Source organism: Rousettus aegyptiacus, unplaced genomic scaffold, assembly GCF_014176215.1.
Source record: "Rousettus aegyptiacus isolate mRouAeg1 unplaced genomic scaffold, mRouAeg1.p scaffold_m13_p_3, whole genome shotgun sequence".
NCBI lineage: Eukaryota > Metazoa > Chordata > Mammalia > Chiroptera > Pteropodidae > Rousettus > Rousettus aegyptiacus.
In genome coordinates, this window is record NW_023416306.1 from 48,073,239 (window position 1) to 48,094,706 (window position 21,468).

Here is a 21,468-nt window from a genome sequence, read left to right on the forward strand (position 1 = left end):
CTGGCAGAGTGAGAAGTATGGAATCTGGCCTCTTATTGGGTCATGCCAACCTGCTCAGGGAAGCTGATGAGGCTTTTGGAAGCAAGAAAAACTTCTGGAGCCCATGACCTCTACTGCCCTTCTTGTGCGTGTTTGTGCGTGTGTGAGTGCTTAAATGGAGGTTCATTTCATGTGATAAACATCTTGCTGAGCTTCGAACACTGAGGTCACTGGCCCTGGAGTTAGGCAGTGGCTGTGGGCTTATAGGTGCACATTAACCATGGAATAAGTCTCTAGAGGGTACATTTTGATTTGAAGATTTTGGAGGAGAATTATATATAATTTAACTACTAAGTAATATAAACCACTTTTATATCAAAATATACTCAGCTATATTATGGAATAGACAGCAAATTTTCTACAGTTTTTTAAGATAAAGCATTTAACTTCAAAGCAAATGCTCCCTGGAAGCAGGCCACTTTAAGCTTATCTCCCTTACCTTTGCAGGGACAAATTCATTTATGAGGGATATTACTGAGGAAAAGCCAGAGGAAAAAATGTATGGATTCTTTGAACAAACATGGTTATGTGGTGTAGGAATGACTTGCATATCATTTTCTCTCTCTCTGATTGTCAGGACAGACAAGGCTTCCTGGGGTCCCCCTCCGTCCTTGAGTCTTCCAAATACCCCGGGATTTATCACAGACCCACGAGCAATTCTTTCTCAGCAGCTGCAAAGATGAGTCTGGATGTTTTTATGAGGAGTGGAGGCGTGTGTACTGTAAAATTTTTCTTTTTGCCTGATCATGTGACTCAGATCAAATCTCTTTGCTGGTTGGAACATGCAAGGAAGCTTGGGCAGAGAGCAGGGAAGTCAGGAGGATTTGGGGGCGTGGGAGTGACGCAGCCCTTACAAGGAACACCAAAGCCGAACCATCAGCTCATGGGTGGTCTTTTCTGTCTTTCCAAGGCCTGCAACTTTCAAACCTTTGCATTAGGGAAAAAGGAGAGCATGGGTGGAAAAGTTACCTAATGTTGCAATTAGCATTAGTAACACCTGCCTGCCTGCTCATTAGAAAAGGATTCTAGACTTTGGAACAGAAGGCTATGATTTGAAGTGGGGGAAAATATGACTTGAGGTATTAACCCAGACATAAGAGGTTCTATAGTCAGGTGTGATGGGAGCCAAGAGGCAGGGCTTGGAGGCCTCCCATTTATTATGGAAAAAAACAAGAGGGTTAATAAAGCTCAGACCCTCTCTCACTCCTCCAAATCCCAACCCACTGGTTTCAGCGGTTTTACAGTATTTTAGCTAGAGCTGATATGACACTATAGAAAACCATCTCATTTTTACTTCTCCCTAAAATCTATAAGTAATATTAGTGCTTTTTTTTTGAAACACATAGAAACCAGTATTATTGTTGCTGAAATTAATTTTTAAGAGAATTAAAGTTATGATTACAAATTGTACAGGACAGTATGGGATAGAGTAGGTGAAGCAGGGGGTAATACATACAGAGATCCAGCAAAGGCCACATCAAACCAGAATGCCAGGCCATGGACGAGGCCAGACTGTGCCATTTGAAACACAAAGGGAATTTCTACTCTGCAAGGACACATAAAAAGAAAGAAGGAAACTTGAAATTAGTTTTTTGTTGTTGACATACTAGATACACTTGTGAGATCATGGGAACATTCGCAGACTATTTTCTTTTTCTCTTAAACACTTTTGCTTTGGCAGCAAGATTCTCTCAGTGTGATTAATATCTCGGGTAATGCTGCACATTTGAGAATGTTGCTTCTTGACAAAATTCTGCAGGAACCACACCACTGTGTTGCAATGACCCAGAATGCCACTGGGGGAGTGTAGCATCTGGAGCTGGGTTTGACTACTGAGGAGAAAGATGACCCAGGACCCAGGTGACACCCATCCTTCAAGAAGCCAAAACACAGGCTGTGGCAGATCCCCTACACAGCTGTTCAAATGGTAAGGCTGTTCAGGCCTCTAAAAAAATGAAGTGGATCACAAAGGGGAACATCAAGCTCAGAGGCCACTGTCACAGTTCATTTACTTTTCAGGGAGGCAATTTAACTTCCCACCAGGCTCCAGCAAGACTCATGCAGAAGTGGCCATGGGTTATGCCAAATGCAGAATAAGTGTGAATAGAAAGAATACTGCAAACGACATAACAAAATCTAGATGCTTGGACATGCTTTAAATGTGGAAGCTAGGAAAGTCACTTAAATTCTCTGAACCTAAGTTTTTTCATTTGTTAAGGTAACAAAAATCTCTCTCCTACTCCCCTCACAAGGTTCTTGTTAATGACAAATGAGAAAAAAAAATGTATATGAGAGTGTATTGCAAAGTTTAAAGTGTTTCACAATTATGAGTCCATCACTGGGACTGTATTACTCCAAGGAAACTTATTTTAGGGAGTGCTCTAGAGATTTGTGAAGTAGGTTGCATATTATTTGCATTTATGGTGCCCCCAAAGGCCTAAATTCTTCCACCCTCCAGCAGTCAGGGCATTTCTAGAGTTGTACTTGTCATATTTAATTTGTTGGTATTGCATTGTAATTATTTCCTCCCATTTTTGGCATTCCCCTAAATGGTCTATGAGCTCCTTGAAAGTAGACTTTAAAAAATTACTTTTTGTACCTGTGCATACACCATAGGATCTCAATAGACAGTTGTCAAATCAATGCACAAATGAATAGATGACATCCTTGGAAAACCAACATAGACTGGATTTTCAAAAAATTCCCTGGGACCCAGGAGGTAGCCCAGAGCAGCAAATGAAGGCAATCAAAGGTTAATTTCATCTGAACCCACGGTAGTTGTTAGAGTTGCTTCCAAACACCAGCTCTCTTGCTCTGAACATACAGTAGGATTGCACTTATCTACTCGCTTGAGCCCAGGCACTGCCATGTGATTTACTTTGACCAATTAAATGTGAGCAGGAGTGAACTGTGTCACTCCCAGGCACAAGCTTTTATTGCTAGCACTCAGTTTGCCATGCTCCTTCTTTTCCTCAGTAATCAACATCATTCCAGACAGAGGCTGGCTGCCACACCAGCCTGACTGCTGGGGTGGGTGATGCGGTGCAGAACTAAAGCTGGTGAGCAGCGGATAAACAGTTTAGGGGAGAAAGACACCTGAATTATCATAAGCTACCGAATTTTCTTGTTATTGCATGATGTTCTAGCCTACCCTGACTTACACAGCACTTTCTGTCCATTGTAATATCAAGATAGATGATGGTTTGATTTATTCAGCTGCATCATCTAAAGTGTGATCCTTGATTCCTCTACAGTCCAAGCAAATTATAATCTGGCTGGGTCTTAAATTTCTTACCTAGAAAAAATATATTGGTCTTCTCAGGGAGAAAAGGGCAAAATACTAGTTAAAAGTCACCCAAAGAGGATTCATACACCATCTGAAAAATGAGTCTTCATTGCAGAGTCTCTTCAGGTGGAGGAAAGGAGGGCAAAAACTAACATTTATCGAGTGCCCTCTTTGCAAATGAGCCAGTGCCTGTAAACTACTTAGCACACTTCCTCGTATGAATTAAGACTCCATAAGTAGTAGCTCTTCTTGTCATTATTATGGGCACTGGCCTGGGTGAATGGTTAAAAAGCCTAGACTTGGGAGCCTTCTGAATGATTCGAATCCTAGCTCTAAGACACTTCTTGATTCTGTGACCTTATGCAATTTATTGCTCCACTCTGTCTCATATTTGTCATTGGTAAAATGGGGATAACAATAGTACCATCTGCATAGGGTTGTTGTGAGGATTAAATGAGTCATTGTGTGTAAAGAGCTCAGAACAGTGTCTGGCTACATAAGCACAAGTTATTACTATTTAATTTTTCTCAATTTCTAAAACAACTTATGAGGGAGGCATCCTTATTCTTATTTTACAATAAATGAAAACAGTACTGTTGTATCATGCCTGTGTGTGACTCACACCTAAAATCTCTTTCCTGTACGAGCAGCAAAACTCGGCACTGAAGTTCTGGGGATGGGAGAGGTGGAGAGAAGATTCTAAAATCCAGAGCAACATTGATTGGTACAAACCTGTGGAGATCTGCCTCTTCTGCATCCATAAAGTTTACTGTGTACTTGACCGATCGAGCCATCAAAATCCTAATGTCAAATGTGTCCTTGGGAAAAAAATGCAAAGATGTTATCTTTCTGTCAGAATAAACTAAATTTGAGCAAGATTGCAGTCTAACTTTTCTCCTAAAATTTTAAGTCAATAAGAGATATAATTTAGAAGGCATGAGCTTAATGAGAATAATATTAATAATAAAAGCTAACATTTATTTAGTGCTTACTATATGCCAAGTATTTTGTGCTTTACTGGGTTATATTACTTAATCTTCATAATTTCCCTAGAGCAGACATTTGGTATTTTTTGATCATCCAGAATTTTCCTCATTCCATAAAGTTCCTCAGGATCTAAGTTCCTTCCCACCCCCGTTCCAAGTATGGCATGTGACTCCCACTTGGCCAATCAGAACATTACTTTTCCCCTGAAGACAGTGATTGGTTCACAAATGGGAACATGACCCAAGGCAGGATGAAAGGCTTTACCTAAACTAGTTAATTTTGGGCTTATGCCCAAGTTATTAGGAAATGGCAGGCTTTCTTGTGAGACTTAGAGTTGTAAGAATCTGAGCCTGGAGCTTCTGCAGCCATCTTGCTACCATGAGGGGAGGTCCTGTTTAGGAACAGAGTTACATCAGAGGAAATGGAGATAAATAATGAGGATAAAAAAATCAATTCTAGTGGCACTGTCTGAATTCCTGCAACAGAGCAAGCTCTATCTCCAGCCTTCGCAATTTTGGGGGGTCAGTAATTCCATTTTAGCTTAAGCCAGTTTGGGTTAGGTTTCTTTCTATCTATAGCTGAAAGAATTTCAGACAATGCAAACTTAAAGTTTTCCAATGTAACACAGCTAGATGGGGCCACAGTTGAAACCCAAATCTGTTTAGAACAGTGAAACTCCCGTTCTAAGCTATTTACAATGCTTCCTTTTCAGTATGCCTTGGGCCACTAGTATCAATGGGAGGATGTGAATTATTGAATAAACATGAGGGCTGAGTACGTACATGGGGTGGGTTTCAGCAGTTCAAGAATTAGAAGTTATTAATTGAAAGGCAGTCCCCAAATCTCCTTGCTTTCAACAGTATTATTCTCTGAGAATTTTTTAAATTGACTGGGAGATCAGAGCTGGAAGACTTAAAAACACAGTGCTCTTAGCACAGAGTCTGGCAGCACAGTATATCCCAGGTTCATGAATGAGTGAGTGAATGAATTAACAGATAAACACATGGGGGGAATGCCTATAAAGAGGACACACTTACTACTATTGGCTGTCTGAAGTATTCATCCACTGCTGCACCCCGGAGACTGGACAGGTTGACCCCATAGAAGCACTGCTGGTACCTGAAAGAGCAGCATAAAGAATCACTGTGCCTCTTGTTTCTCATCTGCGTCCCTAAGCCCAGCACAGCTGTGATATGCCATGGAGCTCCTCGCCGATCCTCTAGTTAGCCCTGGAGCAAGGATGAGAACATGCGAAGGGCAACAGGTCAATAGTGAATGGCAGAGGAGGGAATTCTAAGAATCTGCAGACTTGTACTTGACCTGCGGTTGGGGGAGAGAAAAGGGCGGAGGTAGTTGAGACAAAGGACAGTACTTGTGGGGAGATCGTTGAGAACGATATTTGGGGGTAGAAAGGCCTCCGAGATCCCACCCTTGACCTCATGCCCCAAGGTGGTCACCTGGTCTGACATGCTATCCAGGTCCCAACATATTATTCCCGGGCCTTCTCATTATTCCAACTCAGAGCATGACTTTAGATTTCTGAAGCCTCTGGACATTTCTGTTGCCATTGGCCTGAAGTTTCATGATGACGTTTGCTGTTGTGGCCAACACCAGGCAGGGTCATAAGTGAGTGATGGCTGTGTCTGGTGGTGAACTGAAGCTGGCTCACCATTCTATTGTGCACATTACTTTCCAATTCTGTGATCAGTGACATCTGGACCACAGAAACTGGCAAATGCTACAAATCACGCTTTCTCCCCTCAATGAGCCAGATATAAAGCATTCATCCACACACTACTGGTATCTGGAGCACAGCAGGTACTGTGTGGCTAATGGCCTTGGCTATTTATGGAGATCTAGGGTGTGGATTAAGAGCAGCTTTGTTTAAACTCTACCACCAACTATCTGTGTACTTGGGCAAGTCACCTGAACTCTCAGTTTCCTTATTTCTATAACGGTAATGATTAAAAGCTCATTTGGTAGGATTATAGTAAAAGTTAAATGACTTACTGCAAGTGAAGCACTTTAGCAGTGCTTGGCATTTTGTTACTGCTATGTAAATGTTGACTATCATCCTCTGAATTTTAGATGAGCGCTAGGGACTAGGGGAATGGTACCACAGGATTACTTGGGGGAGCTTTTAAAAAACTCAAATGCCAAGGCCCAACTCCAGAAAGGTTGGGGGACCTTATAATTCAAGATTAAAGGCCTTTATCCTAAGATTGAAAAGAAGGTTCCTTAATAAGGGTGTGTGTGTGTGTATGTGTTGTACAGTCTGTGAATCAGACAGGAATTGAATCCCTCAGTCTCCATCCTCCTCTAACCTCCACTTCTGCCAACCTATAGGAGAGACAGAGAAAAACAAACACTGAATAAACATCAAAAAAATTGTGATGCAGTTAGACCTTGATGGAAAGGCCAGCCAAAGCAAGGCTCTATAGCAGGAAGCAAAGCTTCAGATGCTCTCACGGGTGGCAAGGACGCCTAATAATATTAAGTCAACAGCTAGTGCTCAACCTCCAAGGAAAACACAAACCCCACTGAGCAACCTACACATCCTGAAGGGCTTGTCCCATTTCTCACCTCTGAGCCTTTGCTTGTTTTCCCTTCTCCTAGGACGTCCCTTTCCCTCTTTTGCCCTGTTAATTCCTACTCAATTTTTATGTATCAGATATTTCCATTTAAAATGCAAAATTTTATGTTGTAATGAAATCTTTAAGTCTTACTCACTTAAAAGCAGAAGTATTTTCTTTTTCATCAGTGTATAGCACTTAGCACAAAGCCTCACATATTATTAAGACTGAACATATCTACCCATGTATCTATTCATATTTATTTAATGAGTGAATTGAGTCCTTGGTGTCCTAAATGGCCCTGTGTGTAGAAACAGGTGCCAATAAGAATAATGGAGAAACAGAAAATCATTCCCCCAAGTTTCTTCAGCTTCATTATTTTCCTAAACTTCTCCTTCCACCAGGGACCAGAGCCAGGCTGGCCCACAGGTAAAGCCAAATAGTGCTATATATCATTTATAAACACACACATCGGAAACAAGTCTCCTACAGTCCTAGAAAATACTTGGAAACAGAACACCGTACACTTACAGAATCTTTTCATTATTTAGAAGGAAAGTGGGTGTGTTCTTAAGGAAAGAAATCATTGTCACAAAAATTTTTATTGGAGTAAAGGAAGGGATGGAGAGAGAGGGAGAAAAATAGTGAGGGAGAGAGAGGGGAAGGGAGAGAGGGGTGAGGAGGGGAGGGTCAAACAGAAACAGAAAGGCAGACAGAATTTCCCAGGGATCCAAAAAGGACTTAATCTTGTCCTTCCTTTAGTATCCTGTGAAAAGTTTTTAGAAGGTGCTGATGCCTGGACTTTATCCCCTCAATCTGGGGTGTAGCCCTAGTGGTTGCTTATTGCCACAGCTTGACAGGTGATTCTAATTTGCAATCAGGGTTGAATACTACTAAGCTAGCTGCTCTAGAGTCCTCGCCAAGTAGGTGAAAGAGAAAACCCCAAGAGCAAATACAGCCTTCCACCTGGCAGTGGCTGAGGTTGAGAATGGCTCTCTATTCTTTGCACACAACCACAGCTCTCAGAGGGGCCCAGTTTGTGCCATTTGCTTTGTGTGTTCAGTGCCAAGTAAAACCCAGCAGCCACATCAGTGTGGTGCAAATGGGCACCATTCCTGGGGCAGACGGAGAGCTGTGGGCAAAGAGCCCACTGCCTGGATTTTGAAAACTTTCTGGCTGGACCATATTTTTAATTCTTAGAAATCTCAAATCTCCTTCTGAAATGCATCATAAGAAAATTAAAGCAGATGGGAGCTGGCATCTCTCTGCATCTCCTAAGATACATTGTGAGGGGATGGATCAGGAGATTAATCTGTTGACTTGGAAGCTGGGGATCATTTCCATTGTTTTTATCATATGTGGGTTTTATTTTCCAAGTTAACTTGTGGCGGCTTTAGGAGTGCATAAGGCAGAGTCAACATGTATAGCTAAGCCCAATACAATGATGAAAAAACTTTTGTCTTGATTTTCAAATTCCAATTGTCCTCCTGTTCCCTCTGCCCTCCTCCACCATAATATATGCAGCATTTGTAAAGTCCTGCAAACACAGTCCAGAAGGAAATCATGTTATTATTAGTTATGCCTAAACATACCCTAAGTTCAGAGAAAGAAGCGACTCATTTACCATCATACTAACTTCTCCATACTCTCTGTTCAGAACAGAGCCTACCTTGGGGAAGAATCCAAGAGAATCTCCCTTCTCTGGTCTCTTTTGTTCTTATTGTCTGCCCTCTAGTTCACCTTCGCCTTTTGTCCTTCCTTCCCCTCCACACATCTCCTTTCCCTGCCAGTGTCCCCGATCTGTCTTGGGAGGAGAGTGATATGACCTTAGGTTCTCTTGCAGAAGTAAGCCCTGGTCTTCCAGATTCAACAGAGGGCTGCTGTAACACAAGCACTCCTTTCTCTGGCTAATGAACTCACTCTCTCATAGCACAACTCAGACATTTTATTTTAATAAAAATCTTTGTTTATTCATTCTAACAAACAAAAATCACTCAGCCCCACTCTCAGCTCTTGCAGTTTGGATGGTCCTGACTCTGCCCTCAGCTCTGAAGTTTGGCATGTGGATCAGTCACAGCCAATCAGCATTTCTCTCCCTGGCCTTAGCAATGGACCCAGGGTTAAACATCTGACTCAAAGAGAGTTAAGTCTAAGACTTTTGTCAAACTGTTGCTAAGAAGTGGACATGAACCTATGAGTCTGTGGATTTGCTGGAAATTACACGCCAGCCATAAATAAAAAGCCCATCCAAGAATGGAGCCAATCTGAGGCATAAAGAGAGACCTGGGCCCAATGACAGTGCCTGTGCCCTGAATCCATTTGTGCCTGAGAAGCTGAATCTACATTTGGGCTCTTCAGATACACTACTGAGAAATATTCTTTTCTTTAGCCATTTTTTCATTGGGTTTTGGGTCACTTAAAACCAAACATTTCTTAACTAAAGAAAACAGTTAATAAAATAAGAGCTCTGCTGTCAGAAGATCTAGAAACTGAAGTTATATATCCCTGACTACACAAGTCTGAGTGTGTACGGGCCCTGTGGCAGAACATTATGGAAGAGCTATGGGTTTGACAGAGGATACATAAAAAGATGAATGTAGAAATTGAGGCTCATTCTATGAACAAAAGTCAGATGAGTTCAAGAGCTGCCACTATAGAGAACTAGTGGAAATATCAATAAGAAATCCTGAATAGTTGAAAGGATAACAAAGTTCCAGGAATCATTGAAATACAACGAAACAGGGGAAGTGGCCTATGAAAATCAAAACATAATTGCATTGGCCATGGTACTATTCTTGCAAAATTTCTTTCTCAGTGATATTTTGCATCTACACATAGCTTCTGACAAAAATTTGGTTATATTACATGGTAATTTGAAATGCTCTTATTTGATATACAGGGTATATTTATGAACCAGTGACTATCGGGGACAAATACAGTTTTGAGAGAGACCAAAATGCTTAAAACTCTACCTATGCCAAAAGTGCCTTAAGTAGAAATTTCAGTTTGGGGGCATAATTAGCCTAGGAATAAGCCATTCATTATCTTAGTTGAATTTAGCAGCTTGTCCATTCCGCTGAATAAATTTCCTTAAGAAGGATGTGTTTCTCAGCAGTATCAGGGTCATCAAGGCATTTAGTAGACTCACAGCAGAAAGGTGAGAGGAGGAAGCTCTCATTGCCTGTGGCAGAATTCTATGTGCATTCATCTTCTGTTGTCCTTTGCAAGCACAGACTTCTAATTTCTGTAAAGAACAGCTGACAATAATGGCCATCCACCACCGGCATTGCCAATATCACTCAAAAGGTTCTGCCCTTATCAAGCATGATGAATGCACATCGCCCACTCTCAATACTATGAAAAGGAAATTGGTTCTTTTTCTTTTGATTCTCTAAGTGGTACATCACCTTCTACTTACTTGTCTGGTCAGCTCAGTCTTACCCATCTGTGGAATCCTCACCTAAGTGCTCTGCCTCTGCTATGTCAAGGTGTGGGTTCATCTGACCCTGCATGAGCCCAACCCACCAATACCTCACTTCAGGTCTGTACTGGGTGTCTCTCCCCTCCTGTTATGGGGCATCCATGTTGACTTGGGCAGGAGATGCCATGAGACCCATTTGGTGCCCATGCAGTACAACCTAGAACTGCAGGCTAGTTAATGTTAAGGACAGAACAGTTGACTAATGAGGACATAAGAGCCAGTGAATAAATTCACTTCTCTTTCACTCTCGGTGTAAACTGTCCTGAGATGTAGTTCATTCAACTCCTTAAAGATGGTCCTGAGGGATAAAGCAATCTCGTGGTGTTTCATTCCATGTGGTGGTCAGCTCAGTAATATACTTTTGCATTAGCTCTTCTTCCTTCTCTGCCTCACTCTTGTGTCTCCTCATTCTTGTTTCATTGGTACTGCATTCTTTAATAAAGCTGTCGCTTATAAGTTTTGCCTAAGACCACGATTCCTAGGTAACCCAAGCTAAGACAATCAATATGAGGTGTGGCCCTAGAATGCAGACCCCCAAGAAGAAATTACTAGTTTGATGACAATAGAATTCTCATTGCTAGTGGCGAATGATATCCCTTGGTGTGTAGTTTCATCACAATTACTAATGGTCTCACTAGTGATTAATTTGGATGCAGTAAAAATAGAAGGTAAAACATTGAGCTATGTAGTGACAAGATAGTAAAACAGTAATAGAAGAGCTACAAAGGAGATTAGATGTGTAACCTTGACAGAACTTATGTATCACAGCAGTGCTCTGAGACCTGAAATTGAGATAGTTGAGTGGCAGAGAATCCTGAAAACACTTTCTCAACTCCCCAGAATCCTTCAGGCCAGCAGAAGCAGAATTCTCTTCCATGTTTTCAGTGGTAACAGCTTCCCTTTGCCTGAAGACTGCACAACTTCTCCTGAAGCCTGTGCCTTGAACGATAATTTCATTCCCCTCCAGATCTGCCTCACTATTGCCCATTGCCTCTAAGCAGTCCCTCACTGCTGTCAGGCTGATAACTCCACCACAGCCTGAGCAGTAAGTACAATTCCTATTCCAGGAGGAGATAACTTACACACCTAAGAAACTGCAGAAAGAAGCTAGTTATTATTTACTGCTAAGAAACATATAAATATGTACTAGAGTGAATTTTAAGGGTTTTGGACTGGGGAGGGTAAAATATAAGTAAGGATAGGGTACAATTCACTGATACAAGGCACTCAGGGTCCAATGCTCTAGGAAGATTCTAGTCCTAATAGTCTCCTGGGATGTCACTTTGAAGCTCTGTCATCATGATGTCCTATAGTTAACAAGGCAGAGATTCCAGGACTTTTGCAGCATAGTATTGAGGAAGGGTCAGAAGGTTCAGAGAGGTGAAAAATGCTAGAAGGATTTATTATGGAAGACCTAAGAACAGCCCACCAGGCTAAGTTCTCAGGCAAAGCCCAGGAAACTCTACTTTCATAAAGGTAACAGAGAACGAACCAGTGAGAGAGCGGTGGCATTTCTGAGATGCTTAGGGTGGCTGTCCTCAATAGATCAACAATAGGTGGTGTGGCCATTAAGTCGTGTTCCTAATGAGCACAATTTGAATGACATTTCAGAGTGTCAGAAGCAAGAAGGCAGTAATTAACTGTCATAGGCAAAAATGACATAATTACTGTGTTGGACAGCAAGGCTAGAGTGGCAGTGAAGGTACCTTGAGCCACAGGGATCTATGATAGTTGCTAATAGATCCTTGTGTTACCAGAAAGGTGAGACAGATGTACAGTCATTAGGATAGTACTCAATTTGTATAACAACAATGACAAAAATTTGCTAGCTGGTGAGCAGAATGATACCAGCTTTCACAATGAAAACAGTGGATTCTTTGGCCAGTTTCCAGATCTAATTTCCAGATCTGAATTATGGATCCAGAGACCTCTGGTCCACGACAGAAGGGGAAGCCCAGCCCCTTGGGGGGGGGGGCAGCCCCCTGAAGGACCCTGTAGTGCCACCACAAGCATCTATGGTAAATATTCCCAAATCTTCTCCAAAGGGACCTGAATTTCTATGACAAAGAAACTACATTGGAGAAAGAATATCCTAATTTTTAAAGCAATGTTAGAAAGCTGAACTGATATTGATCATTCCAATTTTAGTATATGTGCTGCTGAAGTAAGCACTGAACTGATATTGATACCAGAGAACTTAGAACACATCTGGTTATTATAGGCTTATGGAGGACAGGTAGTAAATGAAGATTTGGATCAAGTCCGTTGTACGTGGCGTCCTAAGGGTTCACTACTTACCCTGTGGTTATTTTCCCAGTCCATTAATGTACAATTGAGATAGATATATTCAGCATTTCGCAGAACTCTTACTCTGCCCCGTAAAGAAAAGGCTATTATGGTAGCAAAGTACAAGTAGAGGAAACATCGCTGAAACTGAAACTCTCCTATCCCTAGGTAGGTAATATTGTTATCTTTAATTTATAAATAAGGAAATTGTGTCTCAGAGAGATTAAATTAACTTGGCTAAGGTTTTACAGTTAGTAATTGACAGAACCAAGAATTAAACACAGTTCAGTCTGGCTCTAGAGTCTGATTCATCCAGCTTTTCAGTACTGCCTGTTTGCCTATGCTCTTATGTTCTACAACTGTAGTAAATGTAATAAGGTAAACGAGTCCTATCTCACACTTCATGAGGGTATCTGGTTATTCCTCTTAATTGATCTTATAGATATATATTCTTTTACATGAAAATCCATTTAAAATTGTATTTAAAGGCCTTGGTTTAAAGCCCCTGAACCAATTATTTTCAATAATACCAGTTGTAGCCATCACATAAAGAAGTTTTACAGCTGAGAATCATGAGTCTTCATGACTGAGCCTGACTCTCAGCAGATACTTTTCAGAATTTTATTAATAAGGGCCATGAAATCTTAATTGAGAAAAGGAAATTATTAATTTTGTAAATGGCTGCTAACATCACAATGTAGTAATTTTGTCTACTAAGAGAGAACTCCATCACTAGTTATTAGAAAGGGTAAAGATATATGCTTACCATATACTTAAACTAAAATGAATTTCAGAGTTAACTGTACATTTAAACATATAAAATGGAAAAAGTGAAACATGAAAGAAGCAGAAGGAAGTTAATAACAGATTCAGGGTGAGGAAGTCCTTTTCCAAATAAAAGGGGGGAAAAAACTGTAATAGCAAATACTGGTAGATTTAGCTACATAAGAAAACTGTCTTTTGTAGTAAAAACAACCACAAAGAAGATTGATTACAAGGCAAATTGAAAATTCTGAAGAAAATACAGTCTTAATACCCTTAGTATATAAAAGATTCTTATAAATCAATGTATTTATCTTCTAGTTAACAAAAATGTGTTGAATAACTACTATTAGCTAGGTTAATAGCTAATGATGGGGACAGAGCAGTAAACAGCCACTTTCATGGAACTTGTAGTCTCATGGGAAGAGACAGACATTAAATAAAATAAATAATACCACAAAATATGGAAGAGATAGACAATAAGTGCTCTAGAGGAAAATGAGGGAGAAGTAAGTAGGATAAATGTTTCCAGAAGGGAAGAGATGACAATTTTTCATTGATAGAAGGTCTCCTTGGAAAGATGACATGTGAGCTAAGACCTGAATTTGGTGAGAGCAAGCCTCGGGGCCATGTGTGTTTCAGGCTGAGGAATGGCAGTGAGACGGGAGCAAGCCCAGCATGTTCAAGGAGGAGTGAGGAGACTAGACAGGCCAGAGTAGAGAGAATAAGAGAGCAAGTAGCAGGAGATATCAGAGGTACAGCAAGTAAAACTAGATTCGTAGTTTGAGCACCTATTGTGAGAACTTTGGCTTTTACTATGCAGAAGAAAATGGTCTGAATTATGTATTATCGAGATCATTTCAGTTTAAAAAGAGGAAGTGAGTTGAGAGACTATTTCAAGACTGTTGTAGAAGCAATGTTTTTTGTTTTTCTTGTTTTGTTTTTGATTTGCAAGGGTGGATGAGGGATGGTGATAGTGAAGATCAGCAGCTTGCTTTTGAACGTGTCAGACTGAATATGCCCAATTGACATCCAAGTAGACTTGTTAACAGCCAGATGGACATCCAAAATCTGTGGTTCCAGGGAGAGGTATATGCTAGAGTTCTGACTATGGGAGCTATTGGCCTCAAGACAGTATTGATAGCTAGAAGACTGAGATCATTGTAGCCAGAAAGAGTAGATATTGAAGAACTAACTTGGAGTCAGTCCAATATTAAAGATTTGGATCAAAAGAAGGAATCAGGGAAGGAGACTGAGAATTTGGGGCATCAATAGGAAGTAGGACAACCGGGTTTATGCTCCAGAAGTGAAGAGCCCATGGTGTCAAGTATTGCTGATAGGAGAGTCAGATGAGGACTGACAACTGATTATATCTGATGTTCTCATTTATTTAGCCTTGTTAGTTGCTCCTCAGTCTCTCAGCTCACTCCCTCAGAATACACCCCTCCTTCCTCTCAACCATTTACATTTCTTTGCTTCTTTTAACAAAAATCATGTAAGATTTCACCACATGTTCCTGGGATTGATGCAACAAAAAGCACACATGCTAGTAGTCTAATACAGAAACCACTTTATAAAGAGAGGGAAATAAGAAGGAAAGCAAAGTCTGTGAATTTTGATAACTATATATATTTTAAAAATATTTTTTGTTTATTGACTAAACAAAACTATTCAAATGTAACAACTATCAAAGAAATGCAGATTAAAAATACACTGGCCACCATTTTTTTTGGAAATCAAATTGGCATTTAAAAAAAAAAAAGCATACACCCGTGTGGGCAAGACTCAGCAGACATTCTCATATACAACTGGTGGAAGTGTTAATTGGTAAAACTTTTCCACAGGGCAATTTGGCAATATATAAGAACAATTTTTTTTAAGTTTCTTCTTCACACCTTTTGGTCCAGTAATTCTGCTTCTAGCAATTTATTGTAAGGAAATAATCAGAATGCAAACCAAAATTTCTGTAAGAGGATACTTACTTTAGTATTAATTCCTATAGAATTTAGAATATATATAGCTAAAAATTCTACATTCTTGTAGAATATAGAAACTATATTTTAGTCTTATTGCTTATAGAATTTATAGGATTAAAAAAACAGTAATTAAAATAATTTAATATCAAGTGTTAGAGTTTGAGCCAATAAATTGAGAGAGCCACATAAATACTCTGAAGCAAAAGAATACCTATGAGATATGAGAACAAGGTACCATCATATTACAAAAAAAAAAAAAAAAAAGGAAAAAGCTATAAGATGGCACTTATGGTATGATTCTAATCTTGTAAAGTAAAAGAACAGGAAAATTGGAAAAACATCAAGTAAAATCTCAATAGTGATTATTTCTGTACGTGCTTGAGATTATCGGTAATTTTACTTTTTCAGAAATATTATTGAGGGCCAACAAGTGGCAGGCACTGTTCTGAGTGCTTGGAAGACAGTGAAAACTGACAGAATTCTGGCCCTCGCAGTGCTTACATTATATTAGGATACGGAAAATAAACAATGATAAAGGAATTACATATCTTTTAGTTAGTGGTAAGTGCTAGAGAAAAAAAAGAAAGAGCATAAAAACATGGGATTGGGCAGGGGTATGGCTGTCAATTTAAACAGGATGGCCAAGGAAGGTGGTATTGAGAAGATGGCATTTAATAAAGGAAGTAGCCATGTGAATACTGAGGAAAAAGTATTCCAGATAAAAAGAGCAGCAAATGCAAAGTCCATAAGGTAGGAGCATGTCTGATATGTCTGAGGATCAGCAAGTAAGCTTGTGTGCCTAAAAGTGATTGAACATGGTAGTAGGAAATGAGGAGCCAAACTGGGTAGAACTCACTGGAAGGTCTTGGAAATGTTGGGAACAGACAGGTTAAGAAGCTACTGCAGTACTCAAGATGAGACGATAGTATTGGGATAAAGGGGGAATAGTAAATACACTGAGAATTGGTCAGATTCTGGATATATTTTGAAAGTAGAATTGACGTAATTTCCTGATAGTTTACATATGGGGTACAAAAAGAGGACTTCGAGGTTTTGGGATTGATGATTGGGAGGAGAAAGCTGTCAGCAATTGAGGTGGAAAGACTATGAGTAGAGCGGGTTTGGGATGAGAGTGGGGAAGATGAGGAGTTTTGGATTTGGTAAGTCTCTCCAAAGGGAGATGTCCAGGAAGCAGTTGGCTATGGAAAAACGTGGAGTTCACAGGACATGTCTGAGCTAGAGACATATAGTTACGAATCATTAGTGTATAGATAGTATTTGAACTTTGGGAATGGGTAAGCTCCCCAAAAGAGTAACTATGGACAGAGAAGAGGCCCACAGACTATGTCCTAGGGCACTCCATCATCAAGAGGTTAAGGAGACAAGTAACACCCAGAGGAGGACTGAGAAAATCACCAGTGAGGTAGGAGGAAAAATTTTAAAATGTAGGGCAAAGAAGTATTTCACATTCTGCTCAAATGCTCCTCAAATGCCAATAGGTTAAATAAGTTGAGAAGTGAGAATTGATCACTTGACTTAGCAATGTGACAGTCAGGGCACTGGTCACCTTGATAAGGGGAGGTTTGGTGGAATATCTTGAAAAAATTGAAGGGGGACTTACAAATGGTTGAGTACAGACAACATTTTTGAGGAATTTTGTTGCAAAGGAAATTAAGAGATGAGTGGTGGTTGACTGGGGAAGTGAGATATAAAAAAGTTTATCTTTTTTTCTCTTTAGATAGAATAAATAGCAGCACATTTATGTGCTGATGGGGAACCTAGCCAGGCCACTGTGATCATTAATATTCCCAAAGTAGTAAGACGGCAGTTGGAAGATCACGTAAGGAATGCCTGGACGACCAACCTCCCCCACTAGACTGGTCTACTCTGTTATCTAAACTCCTAACTCTCCAACTTCTTCATTGAGCCAGAAGGTCACATTTAAAAGAGAAACATTTAGGTCAGCATGACCTTGCAGAACAACAATCAAAATTAAGGTCTCCCTCACCTCATTGCCCTCCAAACACCAATAAGCCGTTCTCCCCCAGTGGAAGATTCTGTGGTTTGAAGTTTCAGAATTACAGAATTAGCAGAATCCATGGCATGCTATGACTCTGGTTGGAAGGCATATTTTGCAAGAAAAAAAATGGGGGGAAAAAAATCTTAGCCTTTTGACCCCACTCCTCATAGAATTTTGTAGCTGATGAAACCAAAGTACCTCCTATTTGCTGTCCCTTCACCAAGGGATAGAATTATAAAGCGAAAACCCAGAAAATCAACTTTGGATACCTCTATTTGAGGATTCTGCACACTTCAACCAGAACCCAAGGCTTAAATTTTAGTATCCATCCTCATCCATCTGCCAGCACATGACTGTGCTCTCTCCTACACACCTAACATTCCCACATGAATGATATCCATTCTGTTTCTCCCACCCATGGATCCAATATCATCATTTTCCTCCCTCCTCCTCCTTATAAAAACCAGGTCTCAGAAAAAAATGCCAGGTGGTAGAAATTTTGTGTTAGTTATCATTTTACAAATGAAGACATCAGGTCTCAGAGGGTGAAATGAATTGCTGACAAGCCAACAGCCAATTAATAAGAAAACTCCAAAAAGTTTGATCAACTCATTTACACTGAGCTGTACTGATTGATATGTTCTCTGACAAAGGCATGTTCTAAGAGAAGCCATAGCTCTGAACCAAAGGAATGGATGCTGAAAAGTGGAGGGGAGGTACAGTAGGCAAGGGGGCAGGGCTGTTATAACTTTACCATCAGGTTAGTATTTTGGGTGTTTGATACTGCATAAGCAGTTAGCTAATTTGTCTATTTCGGTTTTTCAATGAGGAGTGATTTTGCCCAGAAGGGGATATTTGGCAGTGTGTGGAGATATTTTGTTGTCACAATTCAGGGGGAAGGCACCATTGGCATTTAGGAGGTACACACCAGGGATACTGGTAAACATACTATAGTGAAGAGGACAGCCCTTGCACCCAATATATGAACCAAAATGTCAGTCATTTTAGAAACCCTGTTTTACTCTGAAAGAAAAGGAAGGGAAAGGAAACATTACCAGAAGTTGGCTCTGGAGTAGTGTTCCATGTAGAGCTGCTCATCAGAAAAGGGGGCCAAGTGGATGTCACTGAATGTCGGGAACATCATTCCTAATGAGCAAAAGACAACAGATCCAAAAGTTGACTCGTACTGTCTTCTGATTGAAGGGTTCACTTACCCGCCACTTGATCCATTCCATTCTTCCATCTATTTCGGTTATTACACAACAGGCTAAAATACAATTTTGTCTAAAAGAAAGGATAAGAAAATTAGGCAGAAACTCAGAGGGGATATAAAAAGAATACCAAAGCATGTCTCAACGCTAAATGATGATAAAAGCTTGTAAAGTCCTAGCTGAGGTATTCAACCTGTTGGCTTGTTTCTTTGCTGTATGTCCTGTGTTTGGAATTCTGGGCATTCCTTTTATTTATTTATTTATTTATTTATTTATTTTTCTATTAATTATTATAAAAACAACTTAACTTTGAAAATAATCGACATTCCATCATTCTATCACATTATTTTCCTTCTTAGACTCTGTCCATGTATAATCATATTGACTATCTTTTCAAGTGCTGTTAGAATCTGTGCTTACATGCAGGCTCACCATCTTCCATGCTAGGATGCCCACACTTGTGTTTTTTTCCCTGACATTAACAGTCACCAGGGGACAAGCAGATTCTTTGGTGGGCAAATATGTAAATTAGCATGCCTGAAGCATGTAGACTTAGTGGTCAGCATTATGATTCTTGTCATTTTAGGGAGACTCTTTTTCAGAGCCATTTATTAAACTGAATGTGAAAGAAAGGTGAATACCCCTATTTTAGAAATGAGGATTGCCTAAAAAACTGTAGATGCTGTCACGAAAACAGTAATAATACCTCAAATTTCTTGATTTTGTTAACTTTGCCATTAATTCTTTTATGGACTTTTCATGTATTTATTCATTTAATCCTCATAACAATATTAAGTGGGTCAAATTATTACATCCATTTTATAAATGAAAAAACTAAGGAACAGCGAAATTTAAGTGGCTTAACCACAATCTCAGAGCTAGTTAAGCAGAAGGGCAAAACCTAGGAGTGGAATCTCATCAGATAGTCAAGAGTCCCATACTTTAATTCAATGTCTGTTAAAAATAGAATGGATTGTTTTATTTAGGAAATTTTCGGAGGTAGTCAAAGAAAAAGCATGATTATAAATCATTCATATGTCACCCTCTAAATCTCAGGTGTTGGTGTCAAAAAATAATGATTACTCAGTGGTTTTTCAAATTCAAGATAGGATATTAAGCAACCTTATTTTCCCCATAAAGTTAGGAAACTTCAGAAGAAAATGTTTTGAGCCTAAGTCTAACAGGAATTCCCAAGATTAGAGATAAAATGGAGGAGAGGAAATCATCCAAGGTAAAATATAAGAAAAATTCCAAGAGTTGAAAAAAATTAGCTTTCTGATTCTACATAATTACTACATGTCCACCACAAGAAGTTTAAAAAGTTTCACACTAAGAAGACTAGGAATAAAGACAAGATACTAAAAGTGTCCACAGGGAAAAACTGTCATTTTAAAGGAGTCAGAATGACGTTGGATTTTTCAATAATAGCAAGATTGGAAACCACAAACTACAAAAAGATGCCTTAAAAATACCAAATAAAGGTTGTTTTCACGTTAAATTCTCTACCCAGCAATATGATAATACACAGACTCAATACAAAGTTACTTCTCAAGCCCCCTTTCTCCAGAACATGTTAGAGAATATTTGTGGAAATGATGGCATAAACCAAGAAAGAGTAAGACACGAGAATGATGAGAGAAAGTCAAAGTATGGTAGTGATGCAATTGCCTGAAAAGCAGCCAGGTCGTGTGTGATGGAAGAGGACAGAAGATCACAGCAGGAAGGCTTCCACAGAAAAAATACTGAAAGGATCTGTCAGATCGATTAAAGCATAGAAAAACCTAGTCATGAGTATATAGAAAAATAAGCTAATGAAAAAACAAGGCAGTTCACTCCAGGAAAAGCAAAAGATTACATGTGAAAACACATAAGCATACGCACCTACCCTATCACCTGATTCAGCACTGAACAATATTTACATTGTCATAAAAATATAAACATGGATTACTGATTTAACCAAATAATAATCTAGGTTCATATTTCTTTATGTTAAATTCTGAGATCCAAAAAGCTCTGCAAAGCAACAGATTTTTGTAAGTTTGCAACACTGTTTGATGGCAAAACTTGACCTGAACTGATGTAAGTCTATTTATATTCCTTATTTATTTCACTTGGCATCTATATTCATGTTTAGTTGCAGAAATATAATGTGTTTCATTATGGAGTGTTGCCTCAGATCTGAATGGAGGTGTTAAGTAATATATGGTATTTGACTGTATTGTCTTTCCAAAGACCTCCAGGTTCTGAATTCTGAAACATATGTGGCCCCAAAGGCTAGGATAAGAGATTGAGGACCTGTATAAATATACTGAAAGGATTGGGGGAGGGAGGGTACATCTAGAAGGGAAAGAGCTGCTACATAGAAGAGCTAACTTCGCTAACTTCTCGACTGCAGTGTGACAAGAATAACAATATGACAACTTTATGTAGAAATATGTAGGTAAATAATAGAAGAAACAGAGAATAGAGTTGAAAAGGAGAGCCTTTGGGGAGAAGTCTCAGAATAGGAAGAGCTGTGACAGAGGGTTACTATTTTTCATTATAAATCTTTTTATTATTATTTGATGTTGTAAACTGCCTTATTTGATGAAAAAATAAACATAATTAGGAAAAAAAATCAATCATCCTTCCCTCAGGAACACACAGGATAGAAAGATGATAAAATCAGTATTTATTTCTACTTGTCTAGTTAAAGATACATAGCCCAATGTAAAATTTCATATTCATTTCAAATATCTGGGGAAATATTCAGCTTAGAAAGGCTCAATCAGATGCACATTAATTAACTGTGTGAAATCTCATTGCACAAAAGCACCTAACCATTTGAAAAACCAGGAAAAAAAGGTA

The 21,468-nt window shown here is 39.4% G+C and overlaps 1 protein-coding gene across 1 annotated transcript in view; it reads right to left on the reverse strand.

Annotated features, from left to right (window-relative positions):
- The window catches only part of LOC107507277 (histone-arginine methyltransferase CARM1), a 223,924-nt gene that overhangs the window by 35,888 nt on the left and 166,568 nt on the right, over positions 1 to 21,468 (reverse strand). Inside the window, exons 7-10 of the mRNA XM_036239518.1 lie at positions 18,466 to 18,556; positions 5,350 to 5,431; positions 4,058 to 4,143; positions 1,496 to 1,585 (exon numbers count right to left, since the gene is read on the reverse strand). Coding sequence (XP_036095411.1) covers positions 1,496 to 1,585; positions 4,058 to 4,143; positions 5,350 to 5,431; positions 18,466 to 18,556 — 349 coding nt within the window. The remainder of the gene's footprint in view (positions 1 to 1,495; positions 1,586 to 4,057; positions 4,144 to 5,349; positions 5,432 to 18,465; positions 18,557 to 21,468) is intronic.